At 40.9% G+C, this 22,710-nt stretch overlaps 1 protein-coding gene across 1 annotated transcript in view; it reads left to right on the forward strand.

Annotated features, from left to right (window-relative positions):
* Positions 1 to 22,486, forward strand: part of OGA (O-GlcNAcase) — a 24,009-nt gene extending 1,523 nt beyond the window's left edge. Inside the window, exons 3-18 of the mRNA XM_019617964.1 lie at positions 3,330 to 3,381; positions 3,687 to 3,784; positions 5,095 to 5,225; positions 5,937 to 6,108; positions 7,062 to 7,160; positions 7,336 to 7,620; positions 8,159 to 8,317; positions 9,552 to 10,162; positions 10,525 to 10,699; positions 12,562 to 12,615; positions 14,107 to 14,192; positions 15,063 to 15,167; positions 15,955 to 16,040; positions 17,027 to 17,219; positions 19,314 to 19,473; positions 20,179 to 22,486. Of these exons, the coding sequence (XP_019473509.1) occupies positions 3,330 to 3,381; positions 3,687 to 3,784; positions 5,095 to 5,225; positions 5,937 to 6,108; positions 7,062 to 7,160; positions 7,336 to 7,620; positions 8,159 to 8,317; positions 9,552 to 10,162; positions 10,525 to 10,699; positions 12,562 to 12,615; positions 14,107 to 14,192; positions 15,063 to 15,167; positions 15,955 to 16,040; positions 17,027 to 17,219; positions 19,314 to 19,473; positions 20,179 to 20,315 (2,603 nt within the window). The 3' untranslated portion in view covers positions 20,316 to 22,486. The remainder of the gene's footprint in view (positions 1 to 3,329; positions 3,382 to 3,686; positions 3,785 to 5,094; positions 5,226 to 5,936; positions 6,109 to 7,061; positions 7,161 to 7,335; positions 7,621 to 8,158; positions 8,318 to 9,551; positions 10,163 to 10,524; positions 10,700 to 12,561; positions 12,616 to 14,106; positions 14,193 to 15,062; positions 15,168 to 15,954; positions 16,041 to 17,026; positions 17,220 to 19,313; positions 19,474 to 20,178) is intronic.
* Positions 22,487 to 22,710: the final 224 nt, after the last annotated feature.

Genomic DNA, 22,710 nt, shown 5'->3' on the forward strand with positions numbered 1-22,710 from the left:
GGGCGGGGAGAGCCGGGAGCCGCTGGCCGGCGACTGCTTGCGGGCCTGGCTAACGCGGCGGGCCGAGGATTCCTGAGGGAGGCCGGGCGGCTCGTCTGCTGGTACGTGTGGGAAGGGGGAGGAGGGAGGGGAGCGCTCCGCTGCGATTAGCGCGGCTGTACGCACGGCTCGGGTTGGGTTTCTAGGGTAGGGAATAGGTGATCGCAGAGACATCTGTTCTGCGATTAATGTCAGATGCTCCCTCTGCCCTGTGGTGTTAAGGCTTAGCGTTTTAACAGCGCTATAGGATGTTTCTTTTACCCAATTTGTTATAGAGGCTCTATTCAAAGGTTTAAGTTGTTCCAGAAGCTTCAGGAGAGAAAGACTCTTTTTCCGTTTCTCAGTAACTACAGATCTGACGTGCGGTTTTTGCTGACTTGGTTAAGGTAGATGGTTGAAAGCCAGCGAGAAAAATGTTTTCTTCCCTACTTAGCTGGCTTGGAATACCTCTAAATTCCTGTGAACTGCTGTTATTTTGGTACCTATAATGACTCTCCAGGAGGAGAATAAAAGCGTTAACAGATGAGAAGCGGAACGGGCAGTTTATCAAAGTCAATATCTGCACTGCTTGCAGAACGTCTTTTGTTCATATCTTAAATAGAGCGTTTGGCTCCAGCGTACATCGCTGTGTGATGTGCGCCAGGCCTGGTTCATGCCTTTCCTTTGTGGCATTGCTGGGCTTAAATATAGCCAGCGTGGAGAGAGATGGGCTGGTTATTAAATGTTTCTCTGTGGAGAAATATGCTTTGCAGACAGGTAGTAGTGGACAGAAATAAAGATTATAACTGCGTGATTTCTCGCACTCCTGAACAATAGGCCTTGAGCACAGCATCACAGAGTGTGTCAAATCACTGTGTGTGCACAGTGACCGTTTTTTGGGGGGTGTTTTAATTACATTGTAGATCTCATTTGCATATATTTAGCAGCAGCTGCTATAAATATAGGTGTTCATGACTACGTAGTAAACTGAAGCAAGAAAATGGCTCCTGCCCAGTGAAGCAGTCTAATGTTATCTGGGAGTCATCTGTTTAGCCTTGTATGTGTACAGAAGAATAGGAATCGGGGAGTGTAAAAACAAAGCAGCAGTTGTGTTGGCTGAGGCAAGTGGAAGCAGGAGGAAATACCGGTCTCTGTAGTGACGTGAGGATTATCGGGTTAAGAGAAAAACAGATTAACTGCAGAAGCAAAGGTAAACACTTACACAGTGCAGTAGCTAACACAGCCTAGAGATACGGTATAATTAAAGCAGTGAACAGCAGAGTTCAGATGTTTTGCAGGAAGAGGAGGTAAAAATTAGTGAAATAGCAGACAAGTATACTGGGAATGCACTCAGAGAATGTGAGGAACTTACAGTCCACTGAACACACCGTTTTGAGAGTAATCAGATGTAAGCCCTGGAATGCACAGAGATGGTGCTCATCCTTCAGGACGGCCAGCCTGGCTTTTAGTGGTGGTGAGTGTGGCAGCTGGGATATGAATACTTGGCATGATCTCGTGACTGTGTGTGAACCTGACACGCAGTCTTGAGGGAGTAATAGAAAACCGGGTCAATTTTAGTTAGATAGAGATCCAAGGATAGTCATCAGCTGATGACATCAGTAATATAAGAAATGCGCTGACAGATGGAAGAGTACTGTATCAGTTCTGACTAGCGTGTTCTCTTCAGTTTTCTGTTTAATCTGCTTGTCTTGTTCTTCAAGTCTTTTTTTTTTTTTTTTTGCAGTAGGCCCCTGCTCTGCTCCAGGCTGCTAGGTCTGAAGCAGCACCATTGTTGGTGAAGTAGAAATGTCCTTAACAAGTTATGAGATGTGGGTGGTATTGACTGGGTACTACAGTTATTTGTTCTGTCTGCGATTTGTTGAGCTTCCTCAGACTGGCATTAGTCAACATGAAATCACTAGTGAAAATGAGGAATTTTTTCTGGGTGAAACAGTCTCAGAGGCATTTATGCATTGCAGCTGTTCTCTCATTTGTTCCTCTGTTACACCATCCTCAATTCGTCACCTCGCAGTTCCAGTGAGAAGCAGTAGTTACTCAGCTTTTCCACGTTGTGGTGCCAGTTAGTCTTAGGTCACTCTCTGGGAGACTAATTCTGAAAACTTGAGCCTGCTTCAAACTACTTAAGATGATCTTTGATCACTTAATGGGTGAATGAAATACTTGTGGATGTGTAGAAAATGCTTCAATTGCATTAGTTTTGACAGGCTGTAGGAGGGCATTTCTGGCTTCTATAAGAACAGGTATTTACAGATTTACAACGGTGAGTAGCTCTGAAAATGGAGATGCTGTTCACATTTTGAACTGATGTCCTGTGGGAATGTGGGAGCTTTGGATATTAGGAGCGTCATTCGTCAATGAGTGGCTATGATGTTTGAAAATACATGCTTATTTGGTTGGTGTCCTTCCAGTCCTCAGTCCTTGCACAGCCTGCCAGGCTGAAGCTTTGTTTTGAAGTGCCCGTGTCTGGTTGAGCTGTTTGCACAGGTCTAAGTGAATTTACTTTTAAAAGCCTTTTTATTCAAGTATTATGTTTTTGGAATGGGAGGGGTGGAATTAAACCCAGAACGTGTTAGAATTCATGTAGAAGTAAGTGACCTCGAAGATAAGCCATTGTAAAATCTCTAGGTGTTTTTACATGATTATTCAAAGACTGTCTTGGCTGTTGGAGAGGTAGGCACTTGTCGTGCGAAAGGTCAACTGAGTTAATTGTGACCAGAAACCCGTTAATTGGGGTGATTAAGTCAACAAAATGCTCAAGATTTCATACTTACCTATCATTCTCCTCAGTATGTATTTAGGATTCTAATCTGTATCAGGAATTAAGCGTTTTAATGCTGCTAAATAGTATCAGGCATTTGCAGTACTCGTGTTACAGTTGAAGGTGTTTCCAGGTGTCTGCAGCAAAGTCCAGTTACGTTATGACTCTTCAGCCTGCCCTTATCATAATGCCGACTTGACTTGTGAAGCGTATGTGCTCAGGAATTCAGTTTGGGTTCTGAAAATTAATTGCTTTGAAGGCCAAATTTATCAGGCTTTGGATCATAAAAAATTAAAGAAGCTATAATTGCATTTTAAATTTAGATGTGTTTGGTTTATTACATTTTTCTAATGCTGTCTAGCTAGGTGTTTTCTTTTTTTCATTCTGCTTTGGGAAACCTCATGATAAATGTAGTAGAATTAGTTTATTGGTAGAGGAAGAAAATGAGGGAATGGTTGGTTGTAATACTTTGTTTCATGGAACAGGCATTATTTCACATCTAACTGGATAACTTTGATCTTGTTTCCTGCAGGCTTTTATGGAAGACCTTGGGTTATGGAGCAGAGGAAAGAACTTTTTAGAAGGCAAGTCATGCTTCCTCTCTCCGCAGCACATTCCAGTGTAATGTAATCATGATCTTCCACTTAGAACAGAAATTCTTTTCAGGCTTAACCTAGAGCTATCTTTTGCATACTGTCTGTATTCTGGAGATGCATATTCACAGTCCTGTCTCTCCTAAACCAAATTTGTCCCATATCAAGTGTGTACTTGATAGTATAACACAATCTTCAATGAAGTGGTGTAAAGAAAAACACCAGCCAAATAGAACATAGAATTTCTGGATCTGTAGCTTGCTCTTGCAATTAAGGCTTTCATCTTGTGCTCATAGGCTTCAGAAGTGGGGACTGAATACATACCTGTATGCTCCAAAGGACGACTACAAGCACAGGATGTTCTGGCGGGAAATGTACTCTGTGGAAGAAGCAGGTAATTACTTCTATTTCCACTCTGCTTCCGATGAGTGCATTTAGGAGATTTTAGGAGGAAGTTTTTCAGAGTGGTGAGGCACTGGAACAGGCTGCACAAGGAGGCTGTGGATGCCCATCCCTGGAGGCATTCAAGGCCAGGCTGGATGTGGCTCCGGGCAGCCTGGTCTGGTGGTTGGTGACCCTGAACATAGCAGGGGGGTTGGAACTAGATGGTCATTGTGGTCCTTTTCAACACAGGCCGTTCTGTGATTTGGTGAAATGAATTGGTCATTGCCCTGTGTACTTGTGTATGTAATCACAGCAGCCAGTTTCAAATATATGTTGAGACCTGTTCTTAATACCATGCAGCTGTATTTAAGGGAGCTTTGGTACAAGCGTGGATTTACTTCTTTTAACTATAATTCTGTGGGTAATTCCTAAAATTACTTTTAAGGCTTTGTCTTATTAAAATTACTTCTCCTTCCTCCTGTCTCTGGGAAAGTTTGTTTAGAAGTGTTCCTTCCTCCCTTCCTCTGGCTCTTGATCCCCTGAGCCATATGGTGGAGCAGGATGATTTGCTGCAATTAAAAAAAAAAAAAAAAAAAAAAGGGAGGAGAAAAAAATGTATGGCTTATTATGTGAGCACAGGTTAGAAAAGCAGCTTATGGCTAGTCAGGACATGAAAGGTCTGTGTAAAAGGTGATGCAAGGCTTATTACCCACCTCTGACTTCTGCAGATTCTGCAGTGTCTTACTGGCTTTTGGGATTATTGTTTTCCTTGAGTGAGGGGTGATACCTACTTGAAATTAAATAGTCCTTGTTGGATGCCACTGTGAATCACTGCAGAAGTATAATTTAGAAGGTACTACGAGGGAACTTCAAATAACAACAAATACTATTAGATGTTCTAGAATTAATTTTCTTCATTGTACGTAAGGTTAAATTTGAAGTTTGTTTCTTAAAACAACTACTTCTGTCCTATGATATTTAAAAAGAACCCTTCTAGTGTGCAGCAAGCTGCAGTGGTGTGTAGAATGAATAGTGAGGTAGCTGATTTCTATGTGGGATTGTTTCAGTGTGTGACATGTTGAAAAAACAGGTAGTAGTTCTAGAACTGTTAATATGCATGCTGTAACAGCAGACTTCATCCTTATTTGTCATTGAGATCGTTTTTTTTAGTTGTTTTCTTTTTCTTCAGAATTTGAGCAAATCCTTGATTTATTCTTTTTATTGCTATGGTAGCACAGGCATCTACAGTTCGTTATTTACGTATAGTTTGGAAGCTGTTTCTTGTTGAATCCTTCTGAAATATTTGAATTTGATTTCCAGAGCAGCTAATGACTCTGATATCAGCTGCACGTGAACATGAAATAGAGTTCATCTATGCAATCTCACCTGGACTTGACATCACTTTCTCAAATCCCAAAGAAGTATCCACACTGAAGCGCAAGCTGGACCAGGTAAATGTGATATGAGCTTCCTGCAGCTGTGGTCCTACTTAACTTAAGAAAAAACCTTCAGTAGCATGTTATTTTACAAGGGTGCCTCAGTGAACAGTTTGAATGGATATGTTCAGGTTGCATTGCAGAAGTGACCACTGATCATCTAGATTAAAAAAATAATGAAATCTGCTATCAGATTTTGAAGGCTGTTCTTGGAATGTTGTCCTGAGGACACTTAAAAACCTTGAAGTTAGGATGCATTTGCAACACAAGAACCCTTATCCACAATAGGTCTTTTGGTGATAGATCTGATGTGTATCCACCTTTTTTGTTCCCATAATTAACTGCTCTCCTTTGTCCAAATGCTGCTAGTGTTAGTTAACTCTTTTCCAGCTGTCTGTCCAGTGAAATCAACTTTGTTGTAGGAACTGGAACAGATTGAAGGTCTTCAGAAGCAGCTTTGAGGAAGGCAGGGCGGTGGATCAGAGACAAATGCTCATTGTTTTACAGTGATAGATAACAGGCCTGTCTTGTCTTACCGACCTTCTCCCTTCTGTTCTCATAGCTTTTCCTTCTTACAGGTTTATAAGCTGAAGAATAATTCCTCAAGTACTTTCTCCTATTTTTTTAAAGATGTTTTATCCTGTTGTAAATCTTGAGAATTACACAATTTATTAAAAAAAAAAACACACACACAAAAAAAACCTGCACTCTTGTTCTTTGTTTTAGGTTTCCCAGTTTGGCTGCAGATCTTTTGCCCTGCTGTTTGATGATATTGACCACAACATGTGTGCAGCTGACAAAGAAGTGTTTAGTTCCTTTGCTCATGCTCAAGTATCCATAACAAATGAAATTTACCAATATCTAGGAGAACCAGACACATTCCTTTTCTGTCCTACAGGTAAAACAAGATGAATCCTTTAGTTCAGCCTTAATGGGTTCTATTGTTTATCCTATTAAAGTTGGTTTAATATCTCATTGTCACTTTAGGCAGTATTTTGGGAGTCATTTGAAGAATAAAGGGAGGTTCAAGAAATTTTGTGTACAGGTTTTACCAAACCTCTGCATCTCTGAAAAGCTTATTGCTGAGCAAAGCAGCAGCTTGATGGAATGGTTCAAGAAGTAAAAGTTAGATTAAACGAGGACTTCTGTTTGACTTGTACCGAAGCCTGGGCTGGCTATTAGTTTCCTAGAGTTTTCTTAAAATAGAGACACTGCACTTCCCATGCTCACTTCTTTCAATGGTACCTGGTCTTAGTAAGATTACTCACTTCTATTCATTGTTGAGCTGCTGCCTTTTTTTTAAAATCTAAAATATCAGACGACTCTCAAAGTCGATCATTGTTTTGTTTGTTTGTTTGAATTCTAAGCATCATCTATCACTTGTAAGAATATTTCATTGTAATGGAGACAGTATCACTGTCTTTGGTGAGGGTTGTTAGTTGAAAACTTCACTTGGTAGCAATGTTACCATTGTGAATTACTGTGTTTGTCTCTTTGCCTGTGATAGTTCTGGTTCTGTTGCAGACTTCTTTTAACAAATCATACTCTTTGTTTTTTTAAAGATTTTTTGTTATTTTATAATTATCTATAATTAGTCTGATGCTTTCTAGTTCTTTTGCATATTGTATACAGTAACCTGGACTTCTGTTTTCTTCCAAATTTTTGACACTTGAACAATTTAAAATAAATGCTGTACTCTTGCTTTCTGATGTTTTGCTAAACAGCATATGTAATGCCCTTCTAATTTAGACTATTGGGGATTTAGAGCTTAACTTTCAGGATTCTCAAGTGATAGTATGTTGTCATATCTGTACATCTTTCTAATAAGCAAAGTTCTTTTTTCCTTTGCAGAATACTGTGGAACTTTCTGTTACCCAAATGTTGCTCAGTCTCCATATTTACGAACTGTAGGAGAAAAACTGCTTCCTGGCATCGATGTGTTATGGACAGGTGAAGTAGCATTTTTTTTTTTTTTTTAAAGTCAGTGTTGGTGTTCCAAGTGATTTATCAGAAGTACTTAGTTAGAAATAAACAACAAAACAAAAACACGTCCAGCTGTTTGATGTGAGGAATGTGAATCCTCATGCATGAGCAAAGCACTCTCATGGTCTCGTTTCACTCTTAGGTCCGAAAGTTGTATCCAAAGACATTCCAGTAGAGTCCATTGAAGAAGTTTCTAAGATCATCAGGAGAGCACCAGTTATTTGGGACAACATTCATGCTAATGATTATGATCAAAAGAGGCTTTTTCTTGGACCTTACAAAGGTCGGTCAACTGAGCTCATCCCTCGACTAAAGGGAGTTTTGACCAATCCAAACTGTGAATTTGAAGCCAATTATGTTGCTATTCACACACTTGCAACCTGGTACAAGTCTAACATGAATGGAGTGAGAAAAGATGTGGTGATGAGTAAGTATGAGTACTTGTTTGCTGGGGCCATATGTTTAACTATGTAACTGTTAACACTGTTTACACTGTTTTGTTTTAATTATTCTAGACTTTCCTTGCAGTTTATTTTTAAGATAGCCTACCATTTTCTGTCCTGAAAGTAAAGGACACCTGAAAAATAACAAGCATCCAGATTGTCTACTGAAAGTACTTTTTATGCATCTCAAATCTAATAGCATGTGCTACAGATACATCTCAGGAAATCAATAAAAACAGTTTTGTGGTTTGTATTTGACACAAGTATCCATGGGTTTTTGATTATACTGGGGTAGAAGCAGATCAGATCAACTCTGAATGGTGTAACACGTAACTTCTGTGTACTGTTTGTGTGCTGATATTGATAGTGACCATAGCTTTCTGTTTTGTCCAATTAGGTTTTAATTATTTGTCCTTCTTTGTGAAGTAAGACTGAGAGTTCTTGAGTGCCTTGTCTAGCATCATCTCTTTCTGTTTTAGATGAAACTTATGTGATTTTTTTCTTATAAACTTCTCTCTGTAGCTGATACTGAAGACAGTACAGTTTCTATCCAGATTAAACTGGAAAACGAGGGGAGCGATGAAGATATTGAAACAGATGTTCTCTACAGCCCACAAATGGCCCTGAAGTTGGCCTTAACTGAATGGCTTCAGGAGTTTGGAGTACCTCAGCAATACAGCAGTGAGCTTGGTTTGGTATCATTCTGGGGTTGGTAGGAAAATGTGATTACATGTTCAGTACTTGCACTTAGATTAAAACTATTTTACAGATCTCGGCAGTAGAAGTACTCACTACCTCACTTATTGGGGAAACCCTAATAAAGAAAGAAAGAGTGCTTGATATTCTGCAGTGTGCCTTTAGTGACCCAGCTGATCAGCAGGAGCACCCGTGAAGCAGGATGATCCTCTGGCATTTCTGATCTAAGACAGGAAGGAGTCTGAATATTGTCAGTCCCAGCAGTTATTACTAGATTTATGTGGGACCTGAGAGAATAGGAAGAATTTTTTTAAGGGGGTGTTAGATTTCTGAGAAAAACGATACTGCCCCAGAAGAGTCCATGTTTTTCCAGTTGTTTTCAGCTGGCTTTGTTTTTCTGAGTTTCTGTCTACAGAAACCAGTTGGGTTCCTTCCAGCATTGTACACCTTTCCTCTTGTAGCACTGGGAGCTTGAGATTGGAGGTAAAATCTGTTTCTCTCAAACATGGGTTTTGGGTGGTCAGAGTGGCCTTAATAGCTGTTGGTGGAGTGGAAGAATCTCTTCTCCTGACTCCTAGCTCTGCTCTTTGCAGTTATCCTTTTGAACTACTGTAGCATTTCAGATCTCTCTAAAACTCAGCTGTGGCAGAAACATTGGTTGAGGAGTGGTAGTGTCACTGTCCTCCGCTTTCACAGAATCATTTGGGTTGGAAGGGACCTCTTAAGATCACCTTAGCCAAGTCCTCTGCTCAAGCAGGGCTGGCTAGAACAAATTGCCTAAAACCTTTTCCATTTGGGTCTTGAATATCTCAATTTTCCCCAATCGCATTTTTGTGGTTGAAGTATTTGAGCATCTGTCCTTTTATTTTAAAGTCTACTCTGAATAGGAATAACAAGTCAGTTGATGCAAAGGGAAAAAGTTAACTTGAAAAGATTTTTATACTGATAATATAATCAGAAATATTTCTGGCAGTGCACGTTAACTCATTTTATGAACTCCCTGTCTTTGCTTGGTGGTTATCTGAAGGGGAAACTTGCCAAAATATGAAGTCTGTAGTTAGAATTACAGTGACAGATGTGAACAGGCAAAGTGCCAGAAGGAAGCTGCATAATTGGCTGCCATGACAACAGAATCATCCATGAATTTGTAGAAGTTGCTGATTTTGAATGTTTGTTGGCTGATACTGACAATTTTAAATTTGTTTCTTCTTATGCTCAGGTAGGCAAGTGGCCCACAGTGGAGCTAAAACTGCAGTGGGGGACGTAGGGCCTCTGGTGGCACCATCATCTTTAAATGCAGCAACTGTGGTTACCACAGTTTACCAGGAACCCATCATGAGTCAAGGCGCAGCACTGAGCAGCGAGCCACCAGCCTTGGTAAAGGAGGAAGAGAAGAAGCAATCTGATGAGGAGCCGATGGACATGGTGGTAGAAAAACAAGACGATGCTGACAAGAATGCTAATCAGATACTGACAGATATTGCTGAAGCGAAGATGACAGAGGAGTTGAAGCCAATGGATACTGATAAGGAGAGCATAGCTGAATCAAAGTCCCCGGAGATGTCTATGCAGGAGGACTCTGGTAGTGATATTGCCCCTATGCAGACTGATGAACAAATTAACAAAGAACAGTTTGTGCCTGGGCCAAATGAAAAACCACTCTACGCAGTAGAACCAGTGACTTTAGAGGACTTGCAGCTTCTTGCTGACTTGTTTTATCTCCCGTATGAACACGGGCCCAAAGGTGCACAGATGCTGAGAGAATTCCAGTGGCTTAGAGCAAATAGCAGTGTTGTCAGTGTTAACTGCAAAGGAAAGGATGCTGAAAAAGTGAGTGTGACTTAAGCTTGTTTCTCTCCTTTTAAATCAAAATCCTGAGCAATGTTGACTGTTTTCTGAAGTAGAGATAGGTTCCATTTTCTAGAAGCTGAAGGGTAGCGTGTAGCTTAACCACAAATGACAATAACTTTTGTTCATCCAGTGGAATTTACTGTTTTAAGCTCTGTAGTGTCTGCATATTTGAACAGTGATCCCTGTACTGGCTCCACTTGTAAGAACAGTAGAGACTTGTGAAACACGTGTGGTGCGGTGGTTCAAAGTATGGAATTGTGGGGTCATCCTTCCTATTTGGAGTACTTGTCTTCCCTAGAAGGCAGTGTTTGATCTTGTGGATCTTTTCCCTCCATCCATAGATAGAAGAATGGCGTAACCGAGCAGCTAAGTTTGAAGAGATGTGCAGCTTGGTGATGGGAATGTTCACTCGCCTCTCCAATTGTGCCAACAGAACAATCCTTTATGATATGTACTCCTACGTCTGGGATATCAAGAGTATTATGTCAATGGTGAAATCTTTTGTGCAATGGTTAGGTAGGTGCATTGGGAGCCATTATAATCCCAGATAGAGTATCTTTTTTTGTGTTTTTAATTAGCCCACGGGGAAAACAAAACATTATGCAAATGTGTTTCTTGGACATAGGGTCTGGTTTGACCCTGTTTTAAAGGTTTTCTTATCTCAGTATGTGAATCAATGCCTGCTTTGAATTTGCTTTGGGATTAAAGCGATGTCTGCTGGATGTTTAAGATTGGAGACCTGGATTTTTTTCTTCTTGGGCTAATGAATCTTGAATCTCATCTGACACGTAAGTGTTGACTTTAACTTATTCTTGACTGAATGCACACTGGACTGTGCCCCATAACCTCTTGGGTACCTTGTATACGATTGGAAACGACACTACGAAATGTGACGACATCAGCCACATGCTGCTTGCTGTGTCTTGATAACACTTGCTGTCTTCAACAGAACAATTCCAGAAGTGACCTTTAAATGGGCCTGGCCAAGAGGAAGCTGATCCTCCCAGCCCTGTGCGCATGCGAGCTTTAGCGTAAGGCTATTCTGGTGCAAAATTATTTTCTTGAAACACTTTCCAAATTGCTTTTTTGTTGTTGTTTTTTAATTATTTTCTGACAGTGGGTGGAAATTGTGGAGCTTTCTAGACTGATTTAGTCTGAGATGTAAGCTGATCTGGAAATGCTTTTTGTTCTGGTTTTATTTTTTATTTTTTTTTCCTGAAAGATTTTTGAGGGATCCAAAGTTGGCAGATAGCACCAGCATGGCCTGGGTAATTCTAGTGACCTCACTTCACTTTCAGGTTTCAATCCAGCTGTAAGGAATATGCTGTGGACTTGCTTGACTTACACAGCAGGCAGCAAAGCTGATGGTCTCTTGTCATACGTTTTGTAGCTGTCACAAGCCACACAGTGGTTAACCATTGCACAACCTTGGTCAAATGCAAGTGTTTGGATTGTTAAATTGTAGTCTTAAATACTGACAGTTTTAAGTTGAGACACAGTAGACTTGTTAAGACATCAAGTCAGGCCCTACTTAAAAGCTTCCTGTGGATGTGCTTATTAAATAAGTGATTCTTATGTGTACGTGAATAACGAAGATGAGCTTTTAGGACTGCCTTACGTCAAGTACAGAGGAGAGCTTGGCAGAATTGTACTGTATTAACATCTCTGCCTAATGCTGCAGAAAAGCTTTAGTGTATGTGGTTTTAAGACTAGTGTGACACCACTCCCCCAGCTTTACTATCTTTGCTGTATGTTGACATTTAACTAGAAAGAATTCTCTCTTTTTTATAACTTAGTCTGTTTAAAAGTCTAGACCCACTCTAAAGAGAACACAGTTTCTTGTGACCTCGAAACATCGAGGGCCCAGCTTACATTACAACTTCATAGCTACCCGTTGCATTTCCTTATTTCAGATGAAATTGTTTCTAGTTTTCTGAAGTCCCTGTAAATTTGGTTTCAAGTCTTTAAATGCATCACATACTTCAGAATTGCCTTCAAAAATGAAATGTTTATAGATACTAGCTCTCTGACTTCGACCTTGTTCTTTCCAGTATCATGACTGGCATTAGAGAGTTGAAAAATTCACTGTAGGAATTGGGTGTTTACAGTTCAGTAGTCTTAAACTAATAATGCTTCCATGAGAGGAGATAGTTTTGTCCTTAGCTAATGTTTTATCACAAGTGTAAACATATGTAAAGCCAGGTATGTCCAAATCCAAACAAATCAGTTCTCACGATGGTGTGCTCAATGGTCCGCTGAATGTTCGCTTTCACCTCTCCTCCCAAGTCCAGCTAGCATTCAGTCCCTTAAATTACTGTGGCTGTACAGTGCTATGGATTACTAATGACTTTTATTGTCTTCTTCCCCATTGTGTACAGATGGGAGAATCTTCAGCACAAGTTTCTACTGCTATTGGATGGACAGCGCCAGATGTTCGCAGCGCGTCGTCATTAATTAATTAAAATGGACAGGTTTTGTCTGTGAGGCAGCTCAGATAGATTAGATGTGTGATAGGCATGAACTGAAGTCACATTTGCGCAGCGATTAAGGCATTAACTATGTTTTTTGTTTATACAGCTCTTCATTCACACAGCTCTTTACTGTAATAATTGGAAGTGCTAGTTAAGTTGTAGTCTCAAAGGAGAGACGTACTGTCTTCCAAGTTATTGACTAAATTTCCATGTGAAGAGTATATTTTTGTGAGAATGCTGAAGCGTGGGAGCTGGCCAAATTCAAATTCTGATGCTTGGATCATTTCTAATACTTACCGTGCTTAGGGTAGTTTACACTGAACATGTATTCCTAAATTCTAATAAATGTCAAACTTGGCACACTTTGGGACTCTCTGACTAGCACAACACACTTGTCTGTACTGATTTGGGACTGTTACTTGAACAGGAGTTAGACTGCTGTCTACAAAAGGAAAAGAATATTTGCGCTGCTCATCTTGTCAGAAAACTAGGCAGGTAATCTCCATTCCAGATCCTGCACTTTTATTTTCCTCCTAACAGCTGTTATGTTAGTTATTGAAGGCCATGGCGTCTTGCTAGTGGAACAGTGTAAAAAGTCAAATGGCTAATGGAAGCTTTTTTTTTTTTTTTAAATACTCTAAAGTTAAGAACATTGATGGGTCTCCTGTGACTGATCAGTAGGAACCCTGTTGTCTCTGGTATGCTTGAAGAGGGAAAACTGAGATGCTAAAGAAGCAGAGCTGGTATAACCTGTGACAGACAGGGTGTACTAGTTAGTGTGAACTAGAATTAACTCACATGCCAGTGGCACTGAGAAGGTATGGCCTGGATTATATAAATCTATTTAGTCTCTTGCAAGAATGCTGTTTCATACAGCTCTCCTGGCTATCTTAACTGTTCCAAACTGTTTGCACATACTGCCAGTCCTAGTTTTCTGACAAGAGTAGAAATGTTAATGAATAAAATGTGACTTCAGAAAGGTCCAGTTTTTTTCAAGAGGCTGTGATAATGGAATTTTTGTTCTTCAACTGCTTGTATTTGCAATAGTAGCTATTGAGTCAAGCAGCATCCACGATGTCCTCTTTTTGTAGATGAACCAGATGCTTCTGCCACAAGTGGACAAACAGAAGGATGTGCTGAAAGCCTGGCAGGCTTCTGTAATTGTACATGGCAGCATTCTTGTATCTGGTCTGGAATGAGGTGTGCTGTCTTGGTCACCTCAGGTGTTCTTAAACTGACCTTTATTTGAGACTGTAAACTTGAAATCCTGCAGTTGGTGCATGAGCACAAAATCTTTATAAACCATATATTATTACAGCCTCTACCGAAGCCCTGGATTATAGCTCAGTTAGAGAGCTTTTTCCACAAGTGTGTGTTAGCTTTTTGGACGTGTAAGACACCCAGGAAATCCCCCTTCTCGTAACGTTCTCCGCTTGGATCTGATCTCAACAGGGTGTCGTAGTCAATCTTCAGCACAGTTCTTAAGTGGAGACCAAGAACCCTGGGCCTTTAGAGGTGGTCTAGCAGGAGAGTTCCAGGTATCAATATGACTTCACAACTGAATGACGTTTTCTTTGTTTTATGAGAAACCTTTTGTTGCACATCAGAGGTCTGGAAGGATTGGTCTGCCGAAGGCTTTCTGGTCCAAAGCCCAATAGCCTTACAGCTTGGTTTAAAATAATTTTCCTCCCATTTCTACAGTAATTTCTCAAGGAGATGCTGCCTGTCCCACGCGCACGCGAAGCGCAGCGGCTTTAGTTGTACATTTCACATTGTTTCTTTGCAGGTCGCACAGCATTTTTACCTGCGCCCGCAATTGCACAATGCGCGCACGCTTGTCCACCAATGGGAATTCCATGAGCAAAAGGAGAGAGAGCAACCACAATTAGTATCGCTACAGAAAGCAGTAATGCGTTTCCTTGGAAAGATCTCAATTGGCAAATACTCGAAAATCTGTTCTCAAGTGTGCTTATACCACGTGTGAATTTGTTCATGGATTTTTCAGGTGCTGTACTTTTCCCCCCTCACAGGTGCTCTGCGCGCAGCAAATAGAGTCAGCGCATTGCTTTTGGGATAAGCGCCTCCTCTGGCCAGTTAACCCTCTTCAGACCAAACCTTTCCTCCTGACATTCTGTGTTCTTGTAGAGACAGTGTAGATATGATTGGTAAAAGCGTTTTAAAGTAGATAAGATAAGCAGGCTTTTAATGTGCTTTTTCGATTGCATATTCCAAAACACCAATTGGATATTTTCTATTCAAGTAAGGTCTTTGCATTTGTAAAGCCTACCAACCCCACCTTCTTCTGGGGTGCCTGCAAGTAGCAAATGTTAATTTGGAAGTCTGCAGTGCACGCCCGAGAACCTTGGGATCTTGTTCATGCACTCATATTAAGTATTTTGTTTTCACAGCGTTTGCTGCCAATTGATGGGGCAAATGACCTCTTTTTTCAACCGCCTCCATTAACGCCCACTTCCAAGGTGTACACCATAAGACCCTACTTCCCCAAAGATGAGGTAACCGCTTCTGCCTTTTGTTGTTCTTACTGATGTTTTCTCTTTTGTGGCAACACCGGTTCCTTCCGAGTCCCTTCACCCTCTAATGAAACAGATGTTCCAGTGTCTTGCAAGAAACAAATGCAAGTTACAGGAGAATGGAGGATAAGTGATTTGCTTATGACTTAACAGCCTGCTGTGCTGCAGTACAGTTACACCCACAGCATGATTGCAGTCTTCCATCCCCCTTTTTTTTGTGTGTGTGTGTGTGTGTGATGCCTTCCATGTTTCTCAGTAGTGGGTTAAAATGATTCCCTGCTGATAGTGGAATTCTTGCAGTGGGAGCACATGCAGCAGTGTAACTGTAGAGGTGGGTGTGTGTACCTGTTCACCCAGTAATTATTCTGCTAATTCCTAGTATGGAAAAGGAGCCCTTTTCAGTACCGTAACGCAGATCTAAAGCTGGTTTCTTAGAAATAGTCTATGTGGCTTTCTTTCCAGTGAAAGTTTAGTAATTAGCCTTCAGGATTAATCTCCGGTTGTAGAAACGTGCAGAAAGTTGACCTTTAATTTTTCTTTTCCTTCCATTGAACATAACCAGTATTTTGGACAGGTAATTGTGAGATAGTTGTAGTTGGGAAGGGGGGCAGAATTGATCCTTTTTAGAGATGTGTGCTCCTGTTTGGTGTAACTTAAGTCCTGCCAGTACCAGCTTATGGTGGAGCAGTGGAGCTGTTAATGAAATCTCTCTAAAACAAAGTAGTTCACTTTTGAGTTTTATGACTTGACATCTCTCCTCTCTTCGTAGGCGTCTGTATATAAGATCTGCAGAGAAATGTACGCTGATGGAGCTGATCAACCTTTCCACAGCTTACCAGACTTAATTGGAGACAAGTATGTCTTAGAAATGCGTGAACTGACAGAAGTGGTTGATGTGAAGGATGATGTTGTGACACTGTATTTAATTTGAGTTTTTTAAAGTGCATGTGTGCTGTGCAGGATGCAAAACTTCTGACTTCAATAAGCAAAAAAGCCATCTGTAATCATTAAGAAATTGAAACTGACTTCTAAAAGATATTATTAACACTTGTGTCTCAGTTAATGCTCTGGTCACGTGTGGTGGGCTGTTAGAAAAAAAGATTGAGCTGAAATGTCTATATTAAGAAACTCATGCATCATAGTACCACTTCAGTTGTGAAAGTACATCATGGGTATCTGTGGTGACATTCTGGGGTGGTTTTTTTTTTTTTTCTTTTAAACCTAGTATGGTTCTTCAGGTAATTGAAAGATTTGTTTGAGGACTAGCATGCCAGACAACTGCATTGATTTTTATTTATTAGATGTGAAATGCATATTATGGTCTACCTGCACCAACATTTTAAAGCAATGACAAGTAAGATGAAAGTTTAAAAAAAAATAGAAAAAGAAAAAGAAAAAAGTATTAAATCTTGAGCTGTGGAGTGAGCAGCTTAAAGTATTTTGCTGTGTCTTGGGTGTGTATTTTAGGTAGAACTTTGTAAAGAAGCTTCTCTGTGAGAGACAGGAAGGTAGTTAAGAAAGGATGTGTAACTGCTCTCAAAAAAATGAACAGGAAGGTAATGGCAGCGGGAATATTGAGAGCAACAGGTGAAGAAAGTTTGTGTGATGAGTCAGACCTGCAGGCTGTATAGAATTAAACTGAGGATCCTGAACTATTGATGCTCATCACTGAGTTTTGACAGCTGATCGGTCTGTTAATTGATGCGTTGTAAGAATTGATTTGCACTGCTGGAGAACTCTGTCACTTCTTTGGGTGACCCCAGCTTCATCCAGAACACACAAAGAGCGTGCCTGTTCAATAGGACCTTCTTTTGGCTGAATTTGGTTGCTTCTTTCTGCAGGTTAGTAGGAGGTCTGCTCACCCTCAGCCTGGATTACTGCTTTGTCTTGGAAGATGAGGATGGCATATGTGGCTATGCTTTGGGAACAGTTGATGTGACTCCTTTCATTAAGAAGTGCAAAATGTCTTGGATCCCTTTCATGCAAGAGAAATATACTAAACCAAATAGTGACAAGGAGCTGTCTGAGGCAGAGGTTGGTATAGCCTATGAGACTGGGACTTACGGCTGAGCTGCGTTCTTCTTTCTTTCAAAGGCAGTCCTTTGTATTTCTTTGGATTTTAAGCTTTTGTAATTTATTTTTCATAACTTTCTGTTGTCTTTGAACATAGTATCTGACATCTTAGATGCTGATAGTAAAAGTACTCACTGTGTGTCAGATGCAGCTGTGTGTTATGATGCATCTTCCAGGTGTACTTAGTAGTAATTGATGCAGGAAGTACACGGAGGCTTTTTGGAACTGCTTGGTGGCAGAGCTTTCAAACCAAGGGCAAACATTAATTTAAAGAGAACTACGTTTTGATGAAAATGAAGCAGCGTTTCTGTTCTGCAAAATGAGACATTGGTGTCCTCATGCACATGAGGCTCAGGTCTGACAGGCACACCAGCTCAAGCATGGAAAACAACATCAAGAACTGGGTTGCTTTTTCACTTAAAATCTTTGAACTGTTTGTGTGGTGTGATGGGTGCAAGTGGTGCAGAATGGTATCGCAGTCACCAGTTCCTGATGGTAATTCAGTCTGTGGCCTCTGGCCAGTTGTGTTGTTTGCATAGAAGGGGTTTAAAAAAAACAGCCTTGCAGCAAACGTTGCTCTTTCCAAATGTGTGTGTTCTGCATTGGGTGCAGCTAGAGAATGTGACCTTATAGCTCACTTCTGTTACTGAAGTGGAGCTCAAGTTAAGTCTACAGTCTGTAGGTCTTTTGACTTCATTTTTCTAGATTTGTGCAGTTTTTGCTCTTAGCTGCATAGGAAAGCTCACGTGTGTATAAAGATACTGGTAAAAAAGCACAGCAAAGCAAAGCTCTAGTAGGTCCAAAAAGGAGAAGCTTTGATTTCCAGATGTTTAAAGGCAAACTTCAGGGGAAGAGAAAGCAGGAGGTATGTTATGCTATTAAACTGGCTTTGTCATTCAGAGGTCTATGAACATTTTTAGCTGTTGGTATGTTAACCCAGGATTCCTGCTTCTAGTACAGTACTTTAGAAAAAGTCTGTTTCCGAAGCCTATGGGTGTTGAAGGATGTTCCCTGGAGTGCAGAGGAGGTTTTTGTACTTGCTATTGAGATAGATGCTGTGGGTTTTTCTCAATTTTGACACCATAAAGGAGAGAACATTCAGTAAGTTGTTCAGAAGCTGTTGCCATTAAAGGTCAGTAAGGAAAAGTTTTGACTTTATTTTTTCCTCCCCCTCCCCCAAAGAATAAAGAGTTCCTTTACAGGCCTCCTATCTCTTAATAATCTGTCTCCACTTCAGTTTGAAAAGCTCCTGTTCCATGCTTCTTAGAGCATTTGATTCAACTTGCTGACATCTCAGATGATTCAGTTGTTTCTTAGTTTACTTGACTACTTCTTGAGACCCAAACTCCAGTGGGATGTTTTGCTTCACAAAGGAAGAATCCAGCCTTTTGAGTGTTGTGTTGTAATGTTTGCCTTTGCCTTGGTACTTGATACCAGCATGGCTAGCTGTGAATGCATGCTGTGGCATTGTGCATGCTATAGCTGTGTTAAAGTGCAGAGGGCCAGCCCTGGTTCTGTCTCTGAAGTGGTTCAACCAGTCTGAAGTAGCAACACTGAGCAAAGACTTGGTCTGTCACTGAAGGAGTGTGGGAGATAACAGATTACAGATTTGACAGTAAAGTGTCTAAGCTTGACCTGAAAAAACCCTGACTGTGGCCTGCTAATGTTAAGGTTCCTTGTGTGATGAAGCCCCAGTTCTGGTTGTTACAGTGGCAGCCTTCAGTTACACAAAGTTATGTAGCTTGTTTACTTGAGCCAGTGCTCTGTAATGGCTTTAAAATTCTGCAGCCAGCAGGTGGTATGATTAGTGTATTTCAGATTTGGCTGTGGGGCAAATAGTCTAGATAACTGCATAAACAGTACAGATTTCTCAGGCTGCTATGAGCTGAAGGATAGGGAGGATAGGAAGCTTAGAGTTACAGCCACCCAGGACTGTCAGGTGTAGCTGAAAAGTTTTTAGAGGTGTGCTCTGTGAGCAAAGCAACTTCCCTTGAAAATGAATGAAAATAAAAAGCTGAACAATGACTGAATATCTGATTCTCTTATTCTTTTCAGAAAATAATGCTAAGCTTCCATGAAGAACAAGAAGTGTTGCCAGAATCATTCCTTGCCAACTTCCCATCATTGATAAAGATCGATATCCACAAAAAAGTGACAGATCCAAGTGTGGCCAAAAGCATGATGGCCTGCCTGCTCTCTTCTCTAAAGGCTAATGGTAAGCTTACTGCACTCAGAATGCTTAGTGTCCTAATTACATACTAGGTCTGCCATGGTTGGCACTCTAGATTGAGGTAAATAGCCATCCAGAAGTCTTTTATAATTAACTTTTGCTGCTGTCTTCATTAAAGGTAGCTTTTAGCTGTAGCCGTTACCCTGCAAATTAGGAAACAGGAAGAGCTGAGGGAGCAATTTGCAAAAAATGTGTGCTTTCATTTCCATCTTGAACAACGTGCAAATGCTCATGTGTTCTCCGCTGGCAGTGACAGTGGTGCTTTTTCTTACATGTGGAAGTGTGCACTGGTGAATAATTACCAAAACCTTCGGTATGGGAAAGTACTTGGCCATCTGCCTTACTGCACATCTGAGGTTCACAGGTCTTTGCACAATTTGGTACCTTCCTGTAGTGCCTTTTGTTCTGAGCCAACATTCAGGGTTTCAGGATGCTTTTATGTGAAATAAGAGATCTTCAGAGGGACGTGGTTTGTTCATGCTGACAAGATCTCTGCAATATGTGGCCCCTTTAGGGAATGGTTGGCTGTGTTGCCATAAATCTGGTCTCTTTTGGGTACTGTGCTGCTTGTAGAATTGAATCAGTGATTTAATTGGGTTTAGATGCTGAAATAGATGGGGACTCTAGTACTCGACTGCCCTCTTACAGTATTTCTCTCTCACTGTTTTTGTCCCTCTTTTTCCTCTCCAGGCTCCCGTGGGGCTTTTTGTGAAGTGAGGCCAGATGATAAAAGAATTCTGGAATTCTACAGCAAGCTGGGCTGTTTCGAAATTGCTAAAATGGAAGGATTTCCAAAGGATGTTGTTATCCTTGGAAGAAGCCTTTGAAGTGCTCAACAGCGAACTGTTCCAGTGCTGCAGTCCCTTACCATCTGGGCGGGTAGTGGTGGGGATCTTCACGTGGTCTAGCTGAACAAAGCCAGCAGTAAGCCAGCTTGGGAGAGGGGACTATGCGAAAATCGCCCATCACACATTCAGACTGATTTGTTGGAAGAGGATAACGCTGCTGAAAACACCGTTTTAACAAGAGAATCTTTGTCCTCTCCTGGTCTTGTGTGAAGTGCCAAGGAATCTTGCATGGACTATATAGCTTCCTGGAGGAATTCTTCTGAATCGGCGTTGTGGTTGACAACAGTTGTGTGTTTGAGTATCAGCAGAAAAGTGGCTGCTATAAGGAAGTATCTATAAAGATGCAGTTTTGTTTCTATGTCATAGAGCAGGATGTGCAACTGGAGGTTGCAGAAATGGGAGGGATTACTTATGTCAATCAGCAAATGTAAAGATAAGTAGTTATAGTTCTATTTTTGACTATCTTTATGCTTGTTGATAAAGCAATGACCCATTGTCACTTCTAATGACCATTGGTTCAAGCTTTGTGCTTTGTTAGGGACAAATGTGCAGTGGTCTGTGGCAGAAGTCACTTAATGACAAACCTGTAAATTTCAGTGTATATAAACTTAGCTGTATGCTGACTAACTTTTTGTTTACCAGTTTTTGTAACTTTTTCTTTTAAAAAGTGAAAGGAGATAGGTCCAAGATGGCACTTTTGAATAACATAAAACCACAATGGAGAGCAAATCTGTCCACAGCACTGACTTTTTTTTTTTTTTAAACTGTGCCTCATGTCCAGGGCTAGAAACTGAGCGTGTTGGGTGAGGAGTGCTGATCCCAAGGATCCTTCCTTCAGATGGCTGTTGGTTTCCTGCCGAGCTCCCACAGTGTATCGTCATTCTCCTGGGACAGAAGCAGCAATTCACAGGGTGGGCTGCTGAACCTGTTACTTTTGGTGGCATTTGTCCAGAACTGGGTGGAAGATAGAGGGAAAGAGCTGGCCCACGGCTGGGATTTATCCTTGGAACAGTCACCATGTTTCAAAGCCCTTTCATTCTAGTTCGATTAAATCAGGGTCTTCAAGTCCTGCACATTTGTATCAAATAACTTTTCTATAAGAAATGCCACAAGAAGCACATTTTTACTCATTATTTAGATGGTTACCTACTTCTAAAGGTTCCAAGAACTCAGCGTCCATACCCAGGTGTGACGCTTTGGCTCCGTGGTGGAACCGGCACGTTGTGGGATCTGATGGCGAGGTAGTTACATCCTTTGTGACACTGGTATGTCACAGAAGTCCTGGTGTCACACAGAAGGGGTTGGCCAACACTGCAGTACCATGTTTCTTTCACCTGCAGTCGTCTTAATCTTCCTTCTTCGATTCCCTGGGTTATTTCAGCGGCGCACAAGGGAAGTTCAGTTCCTTGCGCGAGCTTCCAGCTGCATTGAAGTTCCACAACCTATAATGAACGGCATTAAGACTGCAGTGATGTTGTCTGCAGCCTGTAAGGAGATGCTGTGCTCAGCCTTCTGCTGCAGTCACGTGCAGGATTATATTTTTTCCTTTGCAGAATGTGAACCATTATTTTAATGCGGTAGCGAAAATATTTAAGTTGAAATAAGTTCATTTCAGTTTTAGAGAGAGGTACGGGGTTGTTCTGTGGGATTTCATGTCAGTCAGAGCTGAATGCCACTAGTTTTTATACAGCTTTGAATGCATGTTGAGTAGCTGATACCTTGATTTATCAGATGGGAGAGGTTTTTTTGTTTTGTTTCTTCATGGATACCGGAGTCAACTTATTTTATCTGGATTCATAGCATTACAGCATAGGATGCTTGTGGCCTTATTTCTGGCTTTTAAGGAGCTGCCACATTTTCTCTTCCTATGACTTTGTTATTATTATAAAAGTTAATTGTATAAGCCTATGGGAATGTCAGGCCAATGCCATCATTCTAGGATTGTAAAGTGATATGTTGACATATCTTTCATGGTTAAGAATTTTCATTAAGGTTGGAATGCCACTTTCGTTAATCTGTTTTTAGATCAACAGTATCTGTAGCAGGAAAGGGGAAAAGAAAAAAATAAATAAAAAAAGACCTGTAAAACTGTATTTGGAGACCATGCAAGAAATAGAATAAAAATTGAGAAGTGAATGTAAATAAGAAATGTGTGTTTTGTGTATGAGGTTTGTGAACCAGAAGTGGGTCAGCAGTGAGTATTGCACCGTGCCATGTGTGTTGGAAGCCCTCAGGATCAGCTGTCAAACAAACAGGATGCATGGATTGCTCTCTTGTGCCTTTGCCTGCAGACCTGCAGTCCAGAGCGGGAAATGCACTGGGGATTGGATGGATCCCACTTCTGCATCTTGTTTACAGGAGACAGATGTGGGAG

The sequence above is a fragment of the Meleagris gallopavo genome, chromosome 8, assembly GCF_000146605.3.
Source record: "Meleagris gallopavo isolate NT-WF06-2002-E0010 breed Aviagen turkey brand Nicholas breeding stock chromosome 8, Turkey_5.1, whole genome shotgun sequence".
NCBI lineage: Eukaryota > Metazoa > Chordata > Aves > Galliformes > Phasianidae > Meleagris > Meleagris gallopavo.